Genomic DNA, 26,074 nt, shown 5'->3' on the forward strand with positions numbered 1-26,074 from the left:
AAAGGCCCAAGGAGAAGTCTGTCAATCCCAGCACCCTCCACCATGCGACAGGCTTCCAGTAAGTTCCCCGCCACCAGACCCCTGGGCTCTGAGCCGTCATCACTAGCCTCGCCGGGCACGTGTTCTGCGGACCCTTAGCTCAGCATACGTCCCGGCTGCCATCACCAGAGAACTCGAGCCACGCTTTGCACAAATAATGAAGTGTTGTGTGGACGACCTCGCTCTGCAAGTCTGGCTTTAGTGCTCTTGTGTTCATTCCAATTACTATCGCTTTCTGAGAAATTGGCAAATGACAGGCTATCTGGCTTGGTGAGTTTTGTTTTGTTTTGTTTTGTTTTGTTTTTTCCCACTTTAATGAGAAGAACTCACATTTGAGTCAGATGACAGAGGGAAAAAAGGGATCAAAGGAACCTCACCAAGGGGCTGAATGTGATCTCTCAAGCAAAGCTAAAATCTACCCCAGGAAATTCCAGTCTAAATGAGAAACTGGAACTGAGAACGCAACCTGTCTTAGAATCTGCTGGTTGGAAACCATTTGTCATGTAGACAAGCGGTGAGAAAAATTAAACAAGAAACCTGCCAAAAAGCAGGAAAGAATGAAACCTGATTTTCATAGTGCTTTACCTGTTCTAGTAGGCATCACTTGCCTCACTCTCTAGAGATGTGTCTGCTCCCTACACATGAGAAAAAGAGGAATTCACATGATTATGTTCAAAAGCCCTAGGAAGCCTAGGAAATAATAAATGATAATATTCATAAGTTGGAACTGAAACATGAGTAGCAATTAGTAAAACGTACAGTTTTCCTAAAGGATTCTTTATAAAAGGGAGCCCCTGGAGTGAATCCCACACTGACCTAAAAAGACCATTTAATGACAACAACAGAAAAACAGAATGTGAAGAAAACAGAGTTTAAAAAAGGAAAGTTTAAGAACACATCTCCTCTGTACTTCAAATATGACAGCATTTGTTTTATAGCACTCAACATTTGTTACAGAAACAGTTTTTCATCTGCCAATATTCACTTATTCCCCTACACTGGAGCCCCGTACTCTTGAATCCATAATTTGGATGAAGGAAGGGATGGAACAGGGTGCTCATTCATTGCTGTGTTTGCACTCTACCTTTTTGGGGTCAAAATTTCTTGGAAATTTTATTTTAGCTTTATTTGGTTATTATAATATTCTTTTCCAAGCAAAACTGCTAAGAAACAGTGAAATCTAAACTTTGACAATGACCATGACAGTTACCGTGTATTAATTAGCTCCAGCTCACCCAGGCAGTGTGCTAGGCATTTATAATTACTAAAATAAGCACACGAAAGAGGCAATATTCATAGTAAAGATGAGGAAGCTGAGTCTTGGAAAGGTTGAGATTTTCCTAGGAAGGCCAGGATTTGAACCCAAGTCTGGCTGGTCCCCCACCTATGTTCTTAACCACTCATCCACACTGGCCCCTTCCTTTAAAAATAGAATGCGCATGAGGTTGGCAGCAGGATAAAAGGATGGATAATGAAATTTAGAAAAACCCCAATGTATATTTAAATCAGTAAGTTTACATGAAAGAGAATCACCTTCCTCAGCAAAAAAGAAAGAGGAATTTGTCGACTAATACCCATTTACTATCTCTTGCAAAAATTCACTGGACTACTTCACACCCAGTAGGAATGGTTTTTATCAAAAAACAGAAAATGCTTGAGCTCAGGATTTAAGACCGGCCTAAGCAAGAGTGAGACCCCCATCTCTACTAAAAATAGAAAACTTAGCAAGGCGTGGTGGTGGTGCACACCTGCGGTCCCAGCTACCTGGGAGGCTGAGGCAGGAGGATCGCTTGAGCCCAGGAGTTTCAGGTTGCAGTGAGCCCACTGCACTCTACCTGGGGCAACAGAGTGAAACTGTCTCAAACAAACAAACAAAAAACAAACCCAGAAAATAACTAAATAACTAGTGTTAGTGAGGATGTGGAGAAATTGGAAATCTTGTACACTCCTGGTGGGAATGTACAACAGTGTAGCCGCTACTTGTAGCTTTACTGGAATGCTTGCCCCAAGTACACCCTTCGTATATTAAAGCACTACAGGTCAAGGTACTTCTAAGGCAGAGTCTTCCATTGCTTACGAGGACTGACATCCATCCATCCATTTACACACAGCCCTGCCTGATGCCTCCACTAGCCCTCCAACCCCCATTCTAGGTGCGGAGTGGACTATATACAGTCCTTGCCTGGGGCATTTACTTTCTAATGGGGGAAGACAGAAAACAATAAATCAGCAAATAAATATACACCATGTCAGATAGCTAAGAAGTGAAGAAAATACCTAACAAGCACCCATGTTATATTTCAACTAAAAGATACTATAAGAACCTGAATTTGGTATTCTGAAGAGAATTCCTGTGCAAAGCCAGCACCCCGAGCTCTGAAAACAATCCCCGACTTATTTGTCCTGCGATAAACTTAAAGGAAGCCTGTAACAAGATCTAATAAATTCCAAATCTGCCTGAAACAGGTTTGCTATAATCTTTATGTTTGAAGTGAGTTTTCAAAATAACACATGCTCACACACGGCGCCTGTGCAGCTCTGCCCTCCGTGGGGCTCGTGTGCTTTCCTTTTCCTAAGGATGTGGCAGCAGGAGGGGTGGGTCTGAGGAAGACAAATTGTACTCGCCAGGTCACTTGGTCCATGCCTGGTGGTTTGGGCAAACAATTACTGGGCTTCGCTAACGTACAGCAGTTTGGAAGTACAGCTCCTCCTTAGCGGCTGCGGCTTTACCACGGGAGAAGAAGCATTCCTTTGAAGACAATGACCTCAGTTCAGCAAAGTCTCCATGGCAGCGTGCCCCAGACCCATCCGAGCCCGCGAAACATGTGTGGCTGTCCTGGGCCCTACTCCTCAATTACTGCTAACCAGGAGAGGGACCGAGAAATCTGTAGATCATAAATGACAGTGCAAGGTGAGTGGTATGATAAGGCAAGTATATCATAGGTTTCCAGACACATAAGAGAACAAAATATGTGTTAAAAGAGCTACCTTCTCTACATCATGGCTAACGCTGCAGGCGAGCAGGTGTTGTGAGGGCTCCCCGTGTTCTGAGTGAGGCCGGGAAGGACTGCGGGGGCGAGAGCGAGGCGCTGGCCTGGCGTGTGCCTCAGCACAGTGCTCTGGCCTCCGCAGTGTCACCAGCGGGTTCCGCAGGCAGCCGTTACTGGCTGGGCTGCCTGGCAGGTAACTCACGGAGAGAGTGTTCAACTTGCATCAGAATGACAGAACGAGGAGTTAGAAATGTGAGTCTGCTTTGACGGGAGAACCAACTGGACCTGCTGAAGAGCTGAATGTGCAACGTAAGAGACAGAGTCAGAATGACTTTGAGCTTCGCGGCCTGACAACTGCACAGATGGAGCGGCCATCAGCAGAAGGGGGGAGACTGTAGGTGCAGCAGGTTTTAAAGGGGAGGCACAGGTGCTCGGGTGGGGGGGGTTGCTGAGTAAGCAGGAGCTCAAGGGAGCAGTTCAAGCTGGAGGAACAAACTTCAGAATGGTCAGGGGACAGATAGTTGTACTGGATCAAATATTGTTCCCTCAAAATTTACCATCACCCAGAACCTCAAAATGTGACCTTATTTGCAAACAGAGTCTTTGCAGATATAATTAATTAGGGATCTCACAGTGAAATCGCATCCTGGATTTAGCCCCAAATCCAATGACTGGTGTCTTTACAAGAGAATGGCAGAGGGAGGTCTGACACAGAGATGCAGGGGAGAAGGCCGTGTGACAATGGAGGCAGGGTCGGGAGTGACGCTGCCACCAGCCAGGGAATGCCCAGAGCTGCCGGGAGCTGGGAGAGGCAAGGAAGGATTCTTCCTTAGGGCCTCTGGAGGGAGCACAGCCCTCCTGATACCTTAACTTCAGACTTCTGGCCTCCTGGACTGTGAGAGAATCAATTTCTGTTCTTTTAAGCCCCGTGGCAGCCCCAGGAAAATAACACAGCGCTTTCAATAAGTGTGAGTGATACAGCGGGGTCATGCCATGGATTGGCTGAGGGAAAGGAGAGTCCTGGAGGGGAGGAAGCCAGGAAACAGAGGGGGCTGCCTTTGACATGGATCACTAGAAGTATGACAGGGGTGTGTGGGGGAGGTCAGGCGAGCTAGAGTGGAGCATGGCAGGGAGAGTAAGTACCTGGATCCTAGGACACTGCAGCAAGGCGGGACAGACTGGCAACAGCCTGGTGGCAGGGACTTCAAAGCTGGGGCACCTGCGGGGAGGAGGTGCAGGGTCTGGACACAACAAAGAGGATCAAGTTCCTTGTAATGAGTCAAAGAGATCTTAGTGGAAACACACCATCAGTCCTAGTTCGCGATACTGCATGTTGAGCACACTAATCCGAAAATCCACAGTCTGAAATGCTCCAAAATTCACAACTTTTTGAGTGCCAACATGACACTCAAAGGAAATGCTCATTGGAACATCATGGGTTTCAGATTTTCAGATTAGGGATGCTTAATTGGTAAGTATAATGCAAATATTCTAAAATCCAAAAAAAGAATCAGAAATTGCAAACACTTCTGGTTCCAAACATTTCAAATAAGGGATACTGCAATATAAATATGATCCTAATCAATAAACCTGCAAGAGGTTGGTTCTATAATATACAGCACTGCCCAGATAACTATGTCACAGACACTGGAGGAGGTGGGTGGGGAATTAACAAGAGCTGGAAATTCTGACTTTGCAGAGAATCCACTAGCCCATCGCCATGGGAATCCAGCGTCTGCCTTTGGCAGCAGGCGCAGAAGGGGCTCTGCTCAGCGCCCAGGGAGAGGCACGAGAGGTGCTGGGTGACACTGGGGGAGGACAACCTGCTCCGTTGTGGGTATTTTCCCTCCAGATTAGACTCACTGCATCTGCCACTGGCTTCAGTGTCAATTACTTCATTTCTAATTCCTCATTCCTTCTGGTGTGCTGTATGCCTCAAGGAATGAAAACAAAGCAGCACTTTGTCTTCTCTAACAGCCTAAATATGTACATTCTACTTCCTTCTTTTTTTCTCACTTTTTTTTTTTAACCAGTAAGGTCAGTTTTGTGCAGTAAAGTAAACCCACCGTTAGAGGAAGGGGAAGAAGAAAATACTTTACGGTTAAATACACCTGAATAGTGACTCAGAAAACCTTTAAAAAAAAACATATGTTCTTGTAGTTACTCATTCAGGGCTGTACAAAACAGAGAATAAAGAACTTACTGTTTTAAACTATAGGCAGCCCCCACTTTAAGTGGTCAATGTAGTCATTCAGTAAATATTTATGGAGCACCTACTATATACAAGACACTATGCTGATGCTGGGAATACAAAAGTAAACAAGAACTTATAAAAATTTGAATTTTTTGAAAAAATTCAAATTGCAGTACATGCCATAAAAGAAACAGGGGCTCAAGACAGATGAGAATGGAGGGGGCAGGGGTTTGAGATGGAACTGCTTTGGGTGGAAGGTCAGGGAAGGCGTCCTTGGGCAGGAACAAAGGCTGGGAGTTTCCAGAAAGTGGCTCAGGAGAGGACGAGACAGGAAAGCGCTTGGTGGGCAGGCACTGGGGAGTCTGTCACACGCAGGGGCCCTGGGGCTTTTTGCAGGTGTGAGGCCCTGGGGCTTTTCTGCAGGGGCATCGAAGGGGAGGAGCAGAGACGCAAAATCACCCACCTGGTGAGGAACCTGGAGTGGTCAGATTCACGAGACAGAGAAGAGAAGGGTGGTGGCCAGAGGCTGGGGGAGGACAATGGGAGCTGGTGTTTAAATGGGTGAGTGCTGCAGGCTGGGGAGAGGGAAGAGTTCTGGAGACAGACGGTAGTGATGGTTTCACAACATGAATGTGCTTAATGCCACTAAGTGTATATTTAAACATGGTTAAATTGGTATATTTTATGTTATGCATATTTTACCACAATAAAAATATCTAAAAAAAACCCCATCCCATTGTCTCTGCTACTCGGTGGAGCTTGGAAAGAGGGTGGCCAAAGGGACAAGAGGGAGACCCATCAGAAGTAGGGCCGCCAGGGAAGACGCACAGGCATACTTCTACTAAAGAGTTATTTGTTATTTATCCGAAATTCAAATTTAACTGGGCACCTCGAATTTTTACGCTAAATTGGGCAACACTAGTGAAGAAGCAACTGCAAAAGTCCAGATGAGAACGATGGTGGCCTGGGAGGGAGACATATTTTGGAAGAAGAACTGAGAGGGTTTGTTTGCTTGTGAGCTGCCAGGGCACGGGGTGAACACAAGAGGGGTTCAGAACGACCCCCTGGGGAGCCCCTGGAGTGGGGGGCCGTGGCTGAGGACACTGCGGGCCCACCTCCAAGGCAGTGTGGGCTGCCCGGGCAGAAAGCCACCTGCACATGTGGGTTGTGACGGCAGTGGCCCCTGGGGCAGTGGCTCTGGAGGGGTCTTGGTGTGGGGAGGGCCGAGGCCAGGACGTGGCACCTAGGGCAGGAGTCTGCTGGGGTCTTCCTCACCAGGGTGAGCCACCCCCTGGCAGCCCTGTGGTCGCTGGGTCCCTGGGGGCCGTGGGCAGGGACTTAGGCTGCTGCTGAGATAGAGAGGAAGGTCCCAGGAATTCTCCGGGGAGCCCAGAAGCACCAACTCCTGTGGGCGACGCGGAATCAGGGCGAAGGCCCACAGAGCTGTGCTGGGTAGAGGTGAGAACCTGGCCTCAGGGAAAGCTGGGTGCACTCCAGGCGCAAGCTGACCTCAGAATAAACATTTCAGCCAAACCGGTCTGATACTCGGGGTGGGTGGGGAGGGCTGCTTTTGGTGACTCAATTTTAAAACAATTATCATATTGTGTTTTACAAACCGCATGAGCCACATATTAATAGCTACGTACACCTCTCACAGCACGTGTTTCGAGGGTGGGGGACGCAAACTGTTTTCTGCAGTGCAGGAGTCTGTAAAGTCATATTTTCTAAAAGACTTTAAAAGTCACTGTCTCAGTCGTTTTATTTAATTTTTTTCCTTCATATTAGAAAACCAATATGAACCTACTTTTAAAAATAAGGATAAGGAGTATACAGTTCCATTCAAGCATGACTAGAAGTCAAGGTCTATTCTAGAGTGTGGTGGGAAGGCTGGGGAGGGCCGGAGAGGGAAGCGAGGCAGAGGAGGAAGAAAGAGAGGAAGGTGAAGAAGAGTCAACCAGGGTCACGGGGAAGCTGTGGAGACAGAGCAGGAGCGAGGACTCAGCAGGAGCGGGAGACAGCAGGGACAGGAAAGGGGACAGGCCGAGTGCGCGGCGTCCACCCAAACCACTGCACTGAAAAGGGCCCAACCAAGTTCCCCAAAGACTTCCTCGTTCCGAAGTCCAGCGGAAGTTTCCTTGTTCTCCAAACGCTACCTGAACGTGCCCACCTTCTCCTTACAGGACACCCGCTTCAGGTGTCCCAGACCTGTCCTCTGACTTGTCCCACTCAGCCCTTTCTCCAGGGTCTGCCCAGGGCTGTCCTCTGCCCCTCCCCACATTCTCTCTGGGACCTCGTCGAACCCCCATTTAAGGACTGTCTGCAGCGCCAGCCTCCCGACCTCTCCTGCCCCAGACACCTACACTAAGACATCTGTCCACCGAGCACCCCTCTATCTGACGTCCCATGGCACCTCAAACCCCGCACAGCCAGCTGCTTCCATCAGCCACCCCCACCCAGCGCTCACACTGGCCGTCACTCAGCCGCTCCCGCCAGACACCTTCTCTACCCCTCTATTCCTCCTGCCATGTGGAGGCCCATCCCCGTCCCTTGTCACTGGACTCTGGCTTTCCTCTCTTCTAATCACGTTGTACACGGTGGCCGGGGCAGTCTTGGCAGCACAGGTCTCGTCCTACCAGGTCCTGCGGAAATGCTCAGTCCCCCGACAAATAGCAAACTCCCGCCCATCAACCTGCTGCGGTCTCACAGCTGGCTCGGGCCTCACAGCTGCTGCGGGGGACACCAGGGAGCCACTGGGTTGAGAGTTTTCGTTATCCCCAAACTTGGGGCGATCTCCTTCAGGTGATTCTTGGCTTGAGCGGGGCCAGGGAGAGGGCCTGAGAATCCAGCTCTGAGTTGAAAAAGTTCAGAATGTGTCGTGTCCATTTCAGGGTGTGCCCTGTAGGGGCCAGCTCTGGCCTGGAACTCTCCGCCCCTTTTCCATCCCACCCTTCCTGGTCTCAGGTTTAATAAACAAAACAAGAACAACAACAAAAACAGCAATAAAACAAAAATCTTAAGAGCATGAGAAACAGAGAGCCCTGTGGTTCCTCAATAGTCAAATCAGCCAATTTCCATAAAGAACATCTTGGTGTGTGGGGGGTGGGGTGAGGCATAAATACATATTACAGCAAATACAAACAACAGCTACTAATTACTAAAACCTGTGAGTCCCATTTAAACTCTTTGCTGAGTATAATCATTTTTATTTTTACATATACATTCTGTAAACCAGAGTTCTCTACAAAACAGTTGACTGCTCCTCCTCCATGACCCAGAGTGGACACAGCTCCAGTTTCCTTAATGTCCACGTTTCTCTCAGTGCTGCACCCCCGGCCGTTATCTCTACACGCCCCCACCCGCACCCCCTTTTCTGTGCCCTTAGTCACCAAGTTCCAGCAACTGAGGACCCCTTCCTGCATCTACACCCCTTCCTAAGCCAGCAGGGCTAACCCTGGCTCTCAGGGTCACCTCCTCCAGGAAGCCCACCCTCCCACCTGCCACCACCTGCTGGGCCCTGTCCTCCTGCACAGACTCTGACAGCAGCCTGCAGTGCCCGCCCTACAGCCCTCAGCAAACGCCTAGTGCTGTACCCTGTCCTCGCCTGGTACTCACCTGCCTCCCGCACGGAGCCACCTGCTCCTGGAGGCAAGGACGTGTCTTGCTCACCACACCCTGGCACAGGGCCTGGTGTGCTCAGTACAGGTTTGTGGGTGAAAGGGGGGGCAGCCGGGAGCTGAGGACAAAGGTCAGCTGGGAGTCACACTCCAGCTCCTTTCAGAGTGCTTTCAACAACACTTTCAAATTGTGAGCAGCTGGGAATAAACTCTGCCCACTCGTAAGCTAATACTTCAATTTAATTCTAGCCTTGCAGGCTTCTGTGACGAGTACCCAAGAGGAAATTATTTTGGAACTCGTGGCAGCACTGACCAGAAATTGCCACCCCTGGACAAAATGACACCAGATCTCGCACGCAGGCTGCAAGCACCACCACCTGCCCCTCGCCTTAACACAAAGCTGCTTTTTGGTGTTAGGAAGCTTTCCCATCAAAATCAAAACAAGAATGAATTTTTCTGTCCTATCTGCTATCTTAAACAGCCAGTCATGGTTCCTCTGCTTACATATGCAAAACACCCCACTCCTACCTACCAAAAAAAAAAAAAGTTCCTGTTTTATACTATTTTTAAATGTTTCCTATTCCTTCAACTTTTTCAGAAGGAAACTGTATATGATCCAGTTTTGCAATTCTGACACTAACTCTAGTTTCATTTGCCCATTTTGTAAGTTTTCATGGTCAAAGTTTAATTTGAAAACATAAAACTCATTATTTAAAAAAGATAAATACAGTGTTTATGTCCCCAACGTCTGGGTCCCACATTAATGGGACACATTTGTGTTCTTTTATTTGGAGCAATGTCATCTGAATACGCTCAGTCATTCAGTACGACTTCGGGGCGGTGACTCACAGCCTCAGCAGAAGACGGGAAGCCTGACCGGCCTGTCATCCTGCAGAGGGGGCGCTGCGGCTGCTACCCTGGGACAGGGGTCCCCACCCCCGCAGAGGCGCAGGAGCAGGTTTCCCGGCTCTGGGCTCTATGTTTTCTCCACCACTAACGTCATCTCTAGCTCCGTTTACAAGATAACGGCAAGACATCCCCAGTTCTGTGGGAAGAGCTAACCCGCAGCTGTGCTAAGCTGTCCTGGGACGCGATGGCTCCAGCCAGGCACACTGAGCGACCCGCCGTCCCGATCACCGTGCGCCCCTTTTACGGCATTAATTCCCTGTTCAGTCCTGGCCTTTTGCCTTCTGAGGAGGTGCTCGAGCTCGAAAGAGAATTGGGAGTGCGAGGCCTCAGTGTAGAATCAGGCATGAGAACCGCCATGTGGGGGCGACATTAAATACGGAGTGGGGGCGGGGCCTGGCCTCCTGTTAAAGCACAAACCACGCCAGTCTCCTGGGGGTCCCATTCACCACCAAGTCCCATTTGACACCTCAGTGCAACTCTGCCTCCAGCTTAAGTAGATTTAACTTAATGACACTTATGACACTATCATTCAAGGGCTAATATTAATAAAGATTTTGAAAATAAAGTAGTTGCTTCCTTAAGATAACAGCCCTGAGTTGGAAAATGAGAACTTAACGTATCTCTCAGGTTCCTGACAGAGAGAAGGAATGAGGAGATGGATGGTATTGTCAAATATCCTGGACACCTCCCAAGAATCCCCTCCAGACACTTCAGGCTTGGTGTGACAGCAGATCTGTGGGTCCCAGCCAGAGCTGCTGCAGGGCACCCCCGTGTACACATACTTTCTCACTCCGTAGATGCAGCAGCCAGGGAGCACTCAGAAAGCTCTGATGTTAAAAGGCCTCCCTACTCAAAAAGGTCAAGAATTGTATAGACTGAAGTTTTCTACCTTCCTTATTTTTATCAATCTCTAACTTAAAATGTGGTTTGAAATTTAACACTGGGGGAAAAATATATCCTGAGCATAATTACCATGTGATGGAAAGAGCTATGTTCTGGAAATAAAGATTTTTGGGGGAGGAAAAAAGATTGAGAAAAATCAATAATTCTGGTAGGCAAAATCCATAAAGGAGGAAAAATGCGAATCATGGTATCGTTGGGTACAAAATGCCCACAGGAGCAGCTCTGATGATGGGACGACAGCCAGGTGCCGAGGAAAGATCAGTTATGCGGAGTCAGAAGACGGTGCGTCAAGTCCGAGCAATTCAACCTATCAGCTCAGTGACCCCGGACAAGTCCAAGTTTACCTCCTCGTCTGTAAGAGGCATTAAACAGCACTATAAACGCTTTCAAGGCTGTTGGGCTCAAATTAGATAATGGAGGCAGAAGTACTTTATCAACTAGAAGGAAGTAAAATAAATGTTATTTGTTGCCATGATTATAACAACAACTTTGATTTTGCAGCTTATACTGACGTTTTACTCACAAATATTTTCCTTTCTGGTAGTTTTGACACTTCAGGGATGTTGCCACTGAAGAGTAATAAATGATTTGATTCACTTGGTCTAAATGACAAGATGATTTATTTTACCTCCACAGTGCAACTGTGAATTTTCCACTTCTTTTTCCTCTCAGTGTTACAAGTTTATAACTCCATCTCCGCTTCTGCGGAAGGAAATTCCCACTGATTTCAACCCCTTCTCCTTCCAAGTTCATTTTTCTTCTCTTACGTGGGGTAAAGTCTGGAAGGGAACAACGCAAAGTCTCTCTGCGCTGAAAGTATCAAACTTCCTTTGCAAAGAGGTATTTTCCTATTTCAGCATAAAAAGCACAAACATGCTTCACTTAATACAAGGAGAAAAACAACGGGTAGAGCTGCTCTGGTTGGGATTTCCTCATCTGCATGGGACGGAGAGGAAGGCAGGTGGGCTTCAGGAAGGCATAGGGTGCAGGTTACACTTGGGCTCGGACAAGCCTTTCAGAACCCATCCAGAGACAGGAAGTGACGAAATCAGCTCTCATATGAACTGTCATGTGCACCCAGCCGCTTCCTGTCTTGGTGAGGAGAGCAGGGCATGGGGAAGTGGGTCGCGGGGAGAGGGAAGAAGAGGCCTGAGACAGACAGTGGGAAAAGTCCCAACTCTGCCCCTTACGGGTTCCCTTATTCTTCTGAGACTGGGATTAAGTAAACTGGTTTATTTCCACTCCCAATGACCCCTGTCTTATTGTGAAAATCTGCTGAATTTAACTATACCCCCTTGTGAACACTGATGCTATTGACAATGCTTTGGGAAGAAAGCAAGTGTCAACATATCGCAGAGCCTATTAACTGCTTAGTTAGAGCTCAGATGCCAAATGGACTTATATAATTCTTCTTCTGCTCTATCCCTAAATGGTAAAGTTGGGAGAAGGGAGAGGAAAGGTTTGATGACCTAAGTATCTGGGCACCAGATATCCTCTGTCACCTTGGGCCGGCCTTATTAATATTTACCACTTTTGTGTTATTCACGATGGAAAGTGGTAAAGTTAATGAATGAGTGACACACGTTAGAGAGGAAATGGTGAAAACTATGGAGATGGCATTCTTGGCACAGGAGCACAGGAGATCACTTAGGAAAGGTGCCTGGAGAAGGAGGAGGAGCTCTGAGTCGTGCCGGTCAAGGGAACTGAGGGTATTCCCGTGGGACGGGGGCTCAGGCACAGTGAGGAGAAAGCAGACGTGTAGGGTGTGTGATTTCGGACTGAGGCTTCAGCATCCAGGCCCCACTCCTTGTTGCCCAGGGTAAGGCCCCTTCCTCACATTTTTGGTATTATAATAAGAAAAGCCACAAGCAAATGAAGCAAATAATAATTAATGGCGGGGCAACAGGTGGTCTCACCAGTGCCACCTTGAGGGAAGGACTGGGAAGGAGTCTGGGTGAGATTTGCACCTTGAACACAGGAGCTCAAAAGCAGCTAGTGCTTGGCTGTAAAGAAAATGAACTTTGTGCTGAACCCGCCTGCTTGGGGTCTTGTTGGCTGCTGCCGACCTGTGACTCTCCCACTGGCACTGAACAGTCCGAGCACTTGAACTAGAGTAGTTCAAGTACAGTCCCAGCTCTACCAGGGGCTGCTGCTAGGAAACAGACCCTGGGACAGGTAAACAGGAGGTCGTCCAGCAGGGGCTGGGTTTGGTAAACTGGCCTGGATGGAGACCAGCGGTGGTGGCTTTCACTGTCCCCAGCCCCTCCTGTCACCGAGGGGGCTCCACCCCGTCACAGTTGAGAGAGGAGTCAGTGAAGCCACCTGGGATCCACAGTTTGACAGTCACAGCCAGCGCCAGGCTCTGTAATAATCTTCTATGCGAGCTACGAAGGTTTAGAAGGCAACGTTTTCTCCCTACTCATTTTTAAATTAGAAAAAGTTACTCTCTGTTATAAGAGTAGTAATTTACAAAGTTAAATTAAAGAATAGACATAGAAGCCTTGACTTGGACCTTAAAAACTTTGACTATGTTAAGATAATGTTTTATGAGATAAGCTAGGCAAAATCAAACACAAAATACATGCATTCTCCAGGCAGAGCACACACCCCAATGTGTGTAATTTCTACCCTATTGAACTGTGGGCACGGATCGGACCCTCAGGCAGCTGGAATGGCTGTGGCCACTCAGGCCTCTGGGCCTCCAGCCCCACTCTCCCATCTCCCTGTCCAGGTGTGACAAATCTTTACTGCACTCAAGGCTTTCACCCAAAAGGGGACACCCAAATCACTACTCAAGTGAGGGCCTCACTTATCAGTGTCAAGTGTGACTTCTGCTTTCTTCATTTCCTAACCCACTAGCTACACAAGATCCAGAGCACCAACCACGTCACTGTTCCTCTTACTGCAGAGCACTGGTTTTCAAACTGTAGTCCTGGACCCCTCGGAGTCCCCTGGAGCCTCCCAGAGCCTGAGGACAGGGTTAAAAAGGCAGGGCTGTGGGTGCTTTCCCTGCCCCTCTGTCCCACCGCAGCAATTTTGCTTCTGTCCATACTAGATATCGGCATTCCAGGTCACATCTGAATTTCCTACTCAGATGAGGAACCTATTCAGCTCGCTGAGTTCCAGCAGATAAAATGAGAGCGTCACACACCTTTACCAGAATGATGAGGATCACCCTCCCTCGGGTCCCCCCAGCGACCACCGACGGGCTGTGAAGTGCTTGTGTCTGTGGCAGCTCATTTGACCCTCAACAACATCTCCTTAAAGTAGGAATTACCATTCTTGGTTGACAGGCAAATAAACTAAGCCAAAGAAGCAAATGTTTCCTGAAAGCAGTGTGGCTCCTGAGTGGCAGAGCCAGGACACAAACCCTAGTCCCTCAGATGCTGAGCTCCAGCTCTGCCCACAACACTCCATTGCAGAGTGTGTGCTCCAATCCTATCTCACTTGAAGTCCTTTACCTGCATACTCATCCATTCATTTGATCTCATCTTCCCAAGAGGGCGTTATTAATTTCCCAACTAAAACTGGGTCTGAGGGAAGAAAGGGGAGTGAAAAAGAAAGATCATGAAGACCAGACTTCCCCAGAATTTCTATAAATCTCCTGTGGGCTTCATGGTAAGTGGCCTTCCCAACATGAACCACCCATGGCCAATACTGAGAAACAAACAACCGAATCACTCAACACCACTAATGAACACAACGAAACTACTAAAGGTCAGTAGCTGGCATCATTCAAATGCGCAATTCCTTGATGTATCAGGCACATTGCTGGGTTTCTTGGTAATTTGCCTCAGCTCTTAAATACACTTAAATCAGGAAACATGTGATTCCAAAGTAAATGAATGTTCAACTCTTAGGCTAGTACTAGAAATATTACAAGTGACTATTTCATAGAATCCTAACGATTCATCCAACAGGAAGGAGTGAAAAGGGGAAGAACATAAAAGGAATATAGTTCCTCCATTTTCAAGAACACTGAGGACTTAGAAGCATCAGTATGTTATATTCATAACTTCACTACAACACATGCATCATTTAAAAGCTGCTCTGCTTACACAGTGTGGAACTGTCTCTCCGAAATGCCGAACAAAATGACTGATTCACCTGCTTTGTTTCTATGACTTGCGGGGAAATGAATACAAGCACAAAATGTTGACTTGTCTTATAAAAGGTGACATCCAAGTCAAAGCTAGACACCTGCAGACAATCCCTGGGAATCTCCCACTGTTCTCTCCAAAACAGCGTACTTTGGAAGGTCTTTTTCTCTTAAAAGCTAGTGGGAAACATTCCATGGAAATTCCTTCCCCCAGAACAATAACTTCTTCATGAATTTGAAGCAGGGAGGCCTTTGCAAATTTACATCCACGCTGGGCTTTTTAATACATTACCTGAGCAGAAAAGTCAATGAGCTTTGGCAGCAGCACTTTGCCACCTTCCTCACTCTTCAGAAAATCCAGCAAACTGCCTATTTATAAAGAAAGAACGAATTAGTACAGTTTAAACACACAAGAAAAAAATCCAAACAAAATTCAAATGTTCATTACTTTTGGGGGGAACCCCTCGCAAAATGAATAGCTTTGCAGTTCCTTACGGCTCTAAGCCCTTTTCCTGAGGTTGGTCAAACCCAGGCCCCTTTGACCTGATGTGAAGCATAGCACGTGCTTCAGGTGAGAAAGGATGAGGGTGGATGCTGCTTTTCTCTTGACAGGTTTCTGAGAGCAATGCGTTTCAGAGCACCTGCCACCATGATTCGCTGACTGCAGCCACCTCATCTTCAGCGAGCTCCTCTGGAACAGAGGTCCAGCAAGTCTTCGCAGAGGGCCTGCCCCTCAGCAGTCAGCCAGCGAGGTTCACTCCTACCCGTCTCTCGCAAGCAGCACAGAACTCAGCACGTGCCACAGGTGCCCAACAGGTATTTGATGAGTGATCTGTGCTTTGGGAAAATGTGAGGCCTACCTAAAAACGAATGTGCCGACAGATAAACTCTCCGGCTCCCTGTGGCTTCGTCTTTAAACCAAGACCTGCTTTTCCCCTAGAATTTTAAGTACCAACCTCACGGGCAGCCTTGGTCAAGTTATTTACCTCCTCTAAATCTGTAGGGTGAGCATGTACTCGTAGCTATATTAGAGCCTTCATGAGAACATAGTCATAGGAGGGGCTCAAAGCACACGGCATGGTGCCTGGCGGGTGATAAGTGCTCGATAAACTTCACGCTGCCTCCTCCACACAGAACAGCAGCACTTGGGAAGAGGAAGTGAGTGAGATTTCCCACCAAGAGCATCAAGAGGAGTCTGGTATATAGTAAGTGCTCAATAACTGTTAGGTATTGTTATGTGGAAAACTCACATTCACACTTATGATTAAAAATCCCATTAGTTAATTAATATTTTCTGAACTCCTACAAAGTGTCTGGCCCTGAGTCTGGTTTCTGGGGCTATAACAACTCAAGCCTTAGAGGCTAGCTTTTGTCTCCTTTTGTTTTTTTAAATAATGTCCTTTTTTGGAAGGACTCTGAGTGATTGATATTTTGAAATATCAACAGATATTACATAAGCAAATGTAATATTCATCTTTTGAACCTATTCAGCTATGACACTACACTATAATCTCCATTAAGCAGATGATTGTTAATTCTAGATTATTGCTTATGTTTCTTTCCTTCCTTCATTCACGACTTCTCAAGACTTAAAAAAATCATTTGGCAGTTTATTAGTCTCTTTCCCAAACTTGCGGTGGACAAAGGAAGCAGCCTGATGATTCAAAGCCCTGTGTGCAAAGGTAGTAAGAGTAGAATAAAAAATGATTGAAACCTCTTCTTCAGCAGTTCTACGATGACACAAGAATTTAACCTCCACAAGTTTTAAAAATATTAGCATTTTAAAGTGGCACCCTGAACACTGAGATAATGCTAAAGAGGAAAACGAAAGAGGAAAATGAAAATTAGATGATGCTAAAGAATGAAAAGAAAGAGGAATTAAGTTTAAACAATCTGTGCTAAAGCTGTAGTTTCAGAATTCTGAGAACTCACATTTTAAGTACATAACAAAAATAATCTTCTTTGAAATACACATGGTATGGGCCACTATTCTTGGGGCTAATAGGTATATGTAGGCAGACACAGAGAAAACAGGAGGATCGTCATCAGTTTTATAACATGGATTACTTCTGATGAGTAGGCTTACAGAAATGCTTTGTTTTCCTATATTTTCTGATTTTTCAGAAGCGAGCGTGCAGCTTTACAATGAAAACTCTTTGAGTGTTCTCTAACATTTACACGTTTTACTTTCTGAGTTGGAAGCCTTTGAAAGGCTCCGGGCACGGGGAGGCACTCACCCTTGGCCATGTACTCCGTGATGATGTAAATAGGCTCCTCCTTGGTGACCACGGCATAGAGTCTCACGAGCTTGTCATGCTGAAGGGTCTTCATGAGGTTGGCTTCTTCGAGGAAGGCTTGCACGGACATGGTGCCTGGTTTCAGGGTTTTTACAGCCACTTTGGTACTATTGTTATAGTAACCTGGGGAGAAAAAAGAAGTCAGGGCATAATTTACCAAACAGAAAATCTGAAACTTCACTTTGTAGATAGTGTTAGAAGAAAATTTAGTTATAGATAGAAAAAGCCTGAGATAAAACACTACATAGTATTAAAAGTAGGGGAGACTGGGTGAAGGGTATCTGGGAATTCTCTGTACTTTCTTTATCAAAACAATTTTTTTAATTATTTCAAAATCAAAAGGTTTTTTTATAAAAGGATAGCTTAAAAAAATTTTATTTGCACTCCACCACAAGCGCTAATACTTTCCTCTAGTTAATAAAATGTTCTTTATCCAAGACCAAAAAAAAACAAAGCTCCATATACTCTATAATCCCTTGCACACACACACACATGCACATGTGCACACACATTATAATCCCCATTTAAAAAATATAAGCATATTTTATAGATACACAGACACAAATACATATAAACAATGGTCTGGAAGGAAATACACCAACAATACACCAAATACTGCCTATCTCCAATGGTGCAGTTATGAACAGTTTTCACTTTGGTCACCATACCATTAACTATTTACCAAATTTTCTAAAATGAATATGTATTACATTTTTATAACCAGAAAAATAAAGTGTAGTACTTTATAAAAATTACATATACATACTAACTTTAAAGTAGAATATGCTAGAATCAAACGAGTATTTCCCAAAGTTTTCAGAGAACTGGACTTGGGTGACTCTGCATGCCAAAGGGCCCTAAGCGGAAATGACAGGGATCCCCTCTGGGGACCCCTCCCCGCCCAGGAGATGCAGCAGGTGCCTTTGGAGCCTTCAGGAAAGAAACCCAAATTTGTTCACCTCTGCATTTCCCACACTTTCCTGAGCTCAGGGCATTTGTCAAGTACCTTTTCACACCTCATGGAACACACCCTGGGAAATACTGACTCCTCAATATAGTTCCCTCAAGGCACCACTTTTCTGGGACTTGCCTTAGTGAAGTACTTAACTTTAATCCTGATTTTCTCCTGGGAAAGCCTTTTCTCAATGCTTTGCTAAAGCAGAAATACTAATAAGGTATGCCACAGCTTTATAGGATCTGCCCCAAGAAAAGGTGATACAAGGCCAGGTGCAGTGGCTCACGCCTATACTGTCAACACTTTGGGAGGCCAAGGTGGGAGGATCCCTTGGGGCCAGGAGTTTGAGATCAGCCTGGGCAACATAGCGAGACTCTGTTTCTTTAAAAAGTTAATAAATTAACTGGCTGTGGCAGTGTGCACCTGTAGTCCCACCTACTCAAAAGGCTGAGGCAGGAGTATTGCTTGAGCCAGAGAGTTGAAGACTGCAGTGAGCTATGATCTCACCACTGCACTCCAGCCTGAGCAACAGAGCAAGACCCTCTCTCAAACAAAACAAAACAAAAAAATGGAAAGAAAAGGAAAAAAGAAAAGGCAATGTGGAGTCCCCCTTTTGATGGCACATTATCTGCATGTGCATAGCACAGAAAGATGACTGAAAGCATGCTCAGTAAGACATCAACAATGATTATCTCTGGGAGGTAGAATTTGGGGCGACTTCTACTTTCTCTTGTTCTTTTCTATCTTGATTAAATTTGTCAATGAATATGTACCTTTTTTTTTTAACAAAAGGAATTATTTTTAAAAGAAAAGAAATTATGTTCCTATGTCCAAACCTTCAAATGGGCAAGCAAAAGTATTAGCTTACAGATGTGAGAACAACCCTAGCTAATGATTTTTCTTTGGGTCATTAAGACTGATTTCTGTATTAAAACATTTCCATTTATATTCCACTTTGGTTTATACTCAGTAGGAGCTTGCTGTGCCCTACAGGAAAATGAAGAATGCAGCATAAAATACGTGTTAGAACGTACGGAGAAGACAGCAATAGAAAGCTGACAAAGAACCATCCTAGGTCCTTTTAAGAAGCTACAACCTACCCAAAATAACCGAATCATGAATATGTTCAATTGATCTGGCATTTAAATGTATAATTTCAAGCAATAGGGCCTTTTCTATAGAACTTAAGTGTCATTTTAAAGTAAATTCCACCAACAAGAGTCCTTTAATATTACATTTAAATCAAGAAAATTCCATTATAAATAGGTCCCTCAGTTACATGAGTATGTCCATGGTAAAGCACAAGAAGAAAATATACTCTCTGGAACTAGCATTCAGAATATGTGAATAATTCCCACAAATCAATAAGAAAAATTGAAACAATAGGCAAAGGCTTGCATGGGCATTTCAAAAAAAAGAAATCCAAATGACTAATATACATGTGTACCCAATCATTTTAGTAATCAGGGAAATGCAAATAAAGCCATGATGAGAAAGCACCGCTGAGCTTGACAACAATTTTAAAAGTCCGACAATCTCAGGTGCCGGTGAGCACCTGCCCCTTGAGAGGGACACCAGGGCAACCCCCCTTTTCTGAGCATCACTGAAATTCAGCTGCAAAGCTTCCGTAACAACACTCCAAGGGGCCCATGAAGGGGGATGAGAAAGCATCTCCTTCCAAGCGACCACACACTGCCCATGCCGCCCTGGGGCCCAAACCCCTCTAGCTACACCCCTGTTGGTCAGGAAAGGGGGCATGGGAACTCTCGTCCATTGCTGGTGGGAATATGAACAGGGACCAGCACTTTGGAAAATAAGTTGGCAGTAAAGTTGAAGATTCATATACCTCACCATCCAAAATCCACTCCCATCCTGTTCACACTAGAGAAGCTCATGCACCCTTGCATCTGCACAAACATGGTCAGAGGACACTGTTTATGGGAGTCAAATCCTGGGAACACTCCAATTTCACCAGTAAATAGTAAAATGAACAGGTAAACTGTTGTACACCTTGAATACACAAACAACACAATGCTATACGGAATGAAGACGAAAAAACTGTAGCTACTACACCCAAATACACAGATGAATCTCACAAACACATTGAACAAAAGAGGCAAGACGTAAAAGAACGCATTTGGTGGTACTTATTTATATAAAGTTTAAAAATAGGCAAAACTGAACTATTTTGGGCGGATGCACACATCCCCATATATGAAGGTTGTACAACTATGAAGAAAAGTCAGGACAGGCCGGGCGCGGTGGCTCACGCCTGTAATCCTAGCTCTGGGAGGCCGAGGCGGGTGGATCGCCCGAGGTCAGGAGTTCGAGACCAGCCTGAGCAAGAGTGAGACCCCGTCTCTACCAAAAAATAGAAAGAAATTATCTGGCCAACTAAAAATATATATACAAAAAAAATTAGCCGGGCATGGTGGCTCATGCCTATAGTCCCAGTTACTCGGGAGGCTGAGGCAGTAGGATCGCTTAAGCCCAGGAGTCTGAGGTTGCTGTGAGCTAGGCTGATGCCACGGCACTCACTCTAGCCTGGGCAACAAAGTGAGACTCTGTCTCAAAAAAAAAAAGAAAAGTCAGGACATTATCACAAGGGTCAGAACAGCAGCGGTTTCTGGGGAACAGGTGGGGCTTAGGGTGCCAGGGGACCCGGAGAGGGCTGGGGCGCTTCTGGGTGCAGGCAGGTTTCCCCTGTGTGATCTCGGTGGTCAGTACACAGGTTTTCACTTGGTAATTACTCGTGAGACTGGATATTTGTGTTGTATGTATTTTTCTGTCTTGCTTGTTATATTACATAGCGATAAAAGTTAAAGAAACAAAACTGTTCCTTCCCTTCTGCTGTCAAAAAAAAAAAAAACTGTTCTCCTTTTGTCATGATGACAATGGAGCTCATCGAAACTCTTATGTAATAGAAAAGTATGGGTAAAGGTTAAAGAAAAAAACGCTTTCCAAGGGTAGGGGAAAAAGTTACCAGGAAATACTGCAGCTGCAGATATTCGAATGCTGATAAGGAGTTTGAGAGGAACACTGAATAAAACAGCCGTGTCAAACAGCACAGGAATGATGGCAGCTCTGCTAAGTGATCTCATTTTGTGGATCTGTTGACATTTGAACAGGGTGGTTTTGTTCCTTACACTAAATTGTACTTTGCCAAGATATTCCCCAGGAGTTTGAAGATTCAAATTAACCTAGTCACAGAGATTTGGGTTGTTAGTACAGATGTAAAACAATTTTTAAAAAATATTTTCAAGGTAGTAAAGAACTTCTTGTGGAGTGCCACTTTCCCATAGTTAAAGAAAGCTGATGTGACAACTTGAGAAAGCTCCAATTCCAGCTGTGACTGGCTTTGTAAAAAGTGCCCAAGTACCTCACAAAATGGAGGTGTTTTTTTTAAAAAAAAAACATGCAGTTGGTTTTGGAAGTTGGCTAGTGATTAATTTTAATTCAGTTGGCTCAAACGAGAATTTATCAAGTAAAAGTCAATTGAAAATGTTTCCTTTCTCTGTAAAGCCTCTTCATAGACTACGCGGTAAGAGGAAACATCGTCCTTACCCTCCCGTTCAGCCAGTTCCCTGGGAGTAGAACAATTCACAGAGGAAACATGTCACCCATGTCAGATGTCACGAGGATCACACAAACAAGAGGAAACAGCTTGAGGCAGAGACACCTCTCTCTTTCATCCCCACCCACCCCCTTGCCCCAAAGAACAGGTCACTTCCTAGTATTTGTTTGCTGTATTTCAGACCAAAAATACTCAGACCATAAAACAGACTGGTGAACAATTCCTTATGTTTAACAAAAAAATTAACTTACTTGGTTAACAGTAATATAATTTTATTGGTTGCATTTTTTCTATCAATGAGAAAAGCTAGTCTGCTTATCCTTCGAGAATTAAGAACTAAACTCTGGCAGCTCTAAACTGCACAGACCTAGTTATTACACCAGTCCTTGGACGATCAGAATGAGACGCACAAACACACAGTGGAGAGGGGGCATTCTTTGACCTCTGATTCATAACACAGCATCGCTAATCACCACTCTTGGTTTTATTTCCAGTATTCCTCTGCTAAACGTATTCAACATGCTGACATTATTTCAATAGCTAAGAAGGAGCTCCATGGCGGACAGCCAGACTCACAGATGCTATCAGCAAAAGATCCAAGGTCAAAATTTTCTATTTTTTTCTTCTTTTCTCTTCTCTCCTACTCTCTCTCCCTCCCTTCAGTACAAGACTAGAAGCAGAAAAGCACAGTTTAAAAACAAACAATTATCAATGCAAATATCCTGGTAGCGATACTGTACTTCAGTTTTGTGAGATGTTACCATTGGGGGAAACTGGGTAAATGGCACATGGGATTTCTCTGTATTATTTCTATTTTTTTTATATATATATATATATATATGTACACACACACACACATATATGCCAGCCTTAATAAAACACAGTTCAAATACCATGCCATATTCATTTTAAGTATATAGTTCACCAGTTTTTTGTATATTCAGAATTGTGTGACTATCACCACAGTCAACTTTAGAATACTGTCATCACCCCAGAAAGAAACCCTGTACTCACGATCAGTTACTCCCACTATCCTCCCAGCCCCCGGCCCCAGGCACCCAGCCATCTACTTTCTACCTCTATAGATTTGCCTGTTCTGGACATGTCATAGAAATGAAATTTTATAATATGTGTTTCTTTGTGGCCGACTTCTTTCACTTAGCATAGTGTTTTCAAGAGTTGTCCGTGTTGTAGCAGCTGTCAGTTCTTCATTCCTTTTATTGCTGAATATTCCATTGTATGGATAGGCCACATTTTATTTATCCACTCACCATCTGATGGACATTTTTGGCTATTGTGAATAATGCTGCTATGAACATTCATGTACAGGTTTTTGTGTGGACATACGTTTTCATTTGTGTATTATTTCTTACAACTACATGTGAATCCACAATTATATCAAAATAAAAAAAATTAATTAAAAAACTAAAGAAACAATTTTTGTTTATTGGGAAAAGCCTGGGTAAATTCTTTCCTCTCTTTATAGCCTTTGCACTAATGACACCATATTTTCTTTATAATAATATTAAGTATTTAATAATAACAGTGCTTTGAATGCTGTCAATTGGACTAAGTGCTTACCTGTATCGTTTCATTCAATCTTTACACCATCTCCCCACGTTAGGCTCTATTATAACCCCCATTTCAGATAAGGCTCTACTGCCTCTCTCTTTAAAACAGTATTAATAAATCAAATTGAAAAAACATGATTTAAAAAATGTGAAAAAGGCTTGAACATACATTTTTCCAAAGAAGATATAAAATGATCACTAAGCAAAAGATGCTCAACATCCCTAATCTTTAGGGAATTGCAAATCAAAACCACATTGAGATATCACCTTATGTCCATTAACATGGCTACTATTAAAAATACCAACCAGGCTGTGCATGGTGGCTCACGCCTGTTAGCACTTTGGGAGACCAAGGCAGGAGGATGGCTTGAGGCCAGGAGTTTGAGACCAGCCTGAGCAGGAGCGAGACCCTGTCTCTACAAAATGAAAAAAATGAGCTAGGTGTGGTGGTACATGCCTACACTTGCAGCTAGCTGGAAGGCTGAGATGAGAGGATCACTTGAGCCGAGGAGTTTGAGGTTGCAGTGAGCTGTTTTGATGCCACTGCACTCTACCTGGGGCAACAGAACAAGACTCTGTCTCAAAAAACCAAAAAATAATCAACCAACCAATGAACCAACCCCCCAAAACAGAAAATAACAAGTGAACAAGTATTGGTAAGGATATGGAGAAATTTGAAACCTTGTACACTGTCAGTGGGAATGTAAAGTGGTGCAGCTGCTATGGAAAACAGCATGGCAGTTCCTCAAAAAATTAAGAATAGAAGTATCACAGGATCCAGCAATGTCACTGAGTATATACCCAAAACAACCGAAAGCAGGGTCTCTAAGAGATAGCTGTACACCCCTGTGCACAGCAGCGCTATTCGAAACCGCCAAAAGGTAGAAGCAACCCAAGGGTCCATCATCGGCAGATGAACAGATAAGCAAAATGGGATATATGCATACAGGGGAACATTATTCAGGCTTGAAAAGGAAGGACATTCTGACACATGCTACAACATGGATGAACCTTGGAGAAATTATGCTCAGTGAAATAGGCCAGTCACAAAAAGACAAATACTATATGATTCCAATTATTTGAGGTGCCTAAAGTAGTCAGATTCATAAAGTAGAAAGGTTGTTGCCAGACTCTGGTGGGGAGTTGAGCATCTCAGTTCTATAAAATGGAAAGAGATTCTGGAGATCGGTTGCACAACAATGTGAATGTACTTAACACTACTGACCTGCTCACTCAAAGATGGTTAAGATGTAAGTTTTAGGTTATATGAATTTTACCACAATTTAAAAAAAAAAATTAGTTTGGTGCAAAAGTAGTTGCGGTTTTAGCATTTTTGAAATTTGTTTGATATTGGAATACATTCTTAAATAAATGTGGTTATGTTAAAAATCATTTTAATATGCATTGCTTGCCTTATGTTTTTTGCTAAGGACTTATTACTTGCTATTTATATTTATTTTAGACTATGGAAATGATGTTAGACAAAAAGCAAATTTGAGTGATTTTCTTTCTTTATTTTTTTTTTTTTTACGTCCCTGAGGATGATTTTCTTATTCGAGTTCCAAATGGGTCATAAAGCAGTGGAGCAAATGAACATATGTGCAGTGATGGTTCAGGAAGCTTTGCAAAGGAGACAAGAGCCTTGAAGATGAGGAGGCAGTGGCCAGCCGTAGGAAGTTGACAACGACCAATTGGGAGCAACCATCGAAGCTGATCCTCTTACAACTACACGAGAAGTTGCCAAAAAACTCAACATCGACCATTCTACCTTCGGCATTTGAAGCAAATTGGGAAGGTGAAAAAGCTCGATAAGTGAGTGCCTCGTGAGCTGACCAAAAATCAAAAAAATTGTTGAAGTGTCGTCTTCTCTTCTTGCACACAACAACGACAAACCATTTCTTAATTGGATTGTGACATGTAACTAAAAGTGGATTTTATACAACTGGTGACGACCAACTAGTGGTTGGACTGAGAAGAAGCTCCAAAGCACTTCCCAAAGCCAAGCTTGCAGCAAAAAAAGGTCATGGTCACTGTTCGGTGGTCTGCTGCCAGTCTGATCCCCTACAGCTTTCTGAATCCCAGCGAAACCATTACATCTGAGAAGTGTGCCCAGCAAATCGATGAGATGCACTGAAAACTGCAACGCCTGCAGCCTGCATCAGTCAACAGAAAGGCCCCAAGTCTTCTCCAAGACAATGCCCAACGGCATGTCGCACAACCAACATTTCATAAATTGAATGAATTGGGCTACGAAGTTCTGCCTCATCTGCCACATTCACCTGACCTCTCACCAGCCGACTACCACTTCTTCAAGCATCTCAACAACTTTTTGCAGGGAAAATGCTTCCATAACCAGCAGGATGCAGAAAATGCTTTCCAAGAATGCGTCAAATTCCAAAGCATGTATTTTTATGCTACAGGAATAAACAAACTTATTTCTTGTTAGCAAAAATGTGTTGATTGTAATGGTTCCTATTTTGATTAATAGAGATGTGTTTGAGCCTAGTTATAATGATTTAAAATTCACAGTCCAAAACTGCAATTACTTTTGCACCAATCTGACAGCACATCTATCCAAGTGATATATTTTCACAAGGTTTTCATTCTCTTTCAAACAATTTAAATAAAAAGTAACCCTCTGGATAGAAGAAGTACATATTTCCCAAGGTCCCATTCTCCTCTCTTCTAAACCTCAGCTTCTCCCAGGAGCCACCTGGGTACACATCAAATAAAACTTCCTTAAAATCAAAGTCTGAACATTTAGCGTATGGCCTAGAGGAAGCCCATGAGCAGGGAAGTGTGAGACTGGGCAGGGGGATTTAGTGTATCTGGATTGTAGCCAAAGAGGTTTCTCAATCTCAGAAAGGACCAATGTGCTCGAGTTCCAGGTACACAATTTCAGCCCAGGTTCGTGTCTTGGGACAGACCA

The 26,074-nt window shown here is 44.6% G+C and overlaps 1 protein-coding gene across 3 annotated transcripts in view; it reads right to left on the minus strand.

Moving 5' to 3' along the window:
* Positions 1-26,074, minus strand: part of LYN (LYN proto-oncogene, Src family tyrosine kinase) — a 114,078-nt gene that overhangs the window by 20,047 nt on the left and 67,957 nt on the right. For all 3 annotated transcript variants that reach the window (XM_045560815.1, XM_045560816.1, XM_045560814.1), the window contains exons 9-10: positions 16,986-17,168; positions 15,041-15,117 (exon numbers count right to left, since the gene is read on the minus strand). In XM_045560815.1, coding sequence (XP_045416771.1) covers positions 15,041-15,117; positions 16,986-17,168 — 260 coding nt within the window. The remainder of the gene's footprint in view (positions 1-15,040; positions 15,118-16,985; positions 17,169-26,074) is intronic.

The sequence above is a fragment of the Lemur catta genome, chromosome 9 (genome assembly GCF_020740605.2).
Source record: "Lemur catta isolate mLemCat1 chromosome 9, mLemCat1.pri, whole genome shotgun sequence".
Lineage (NCBI taxonomy): Eukaryota > Metazoa > Chordata > Mammalia > Primates > Lemuridae > Lemur > Lemur catta.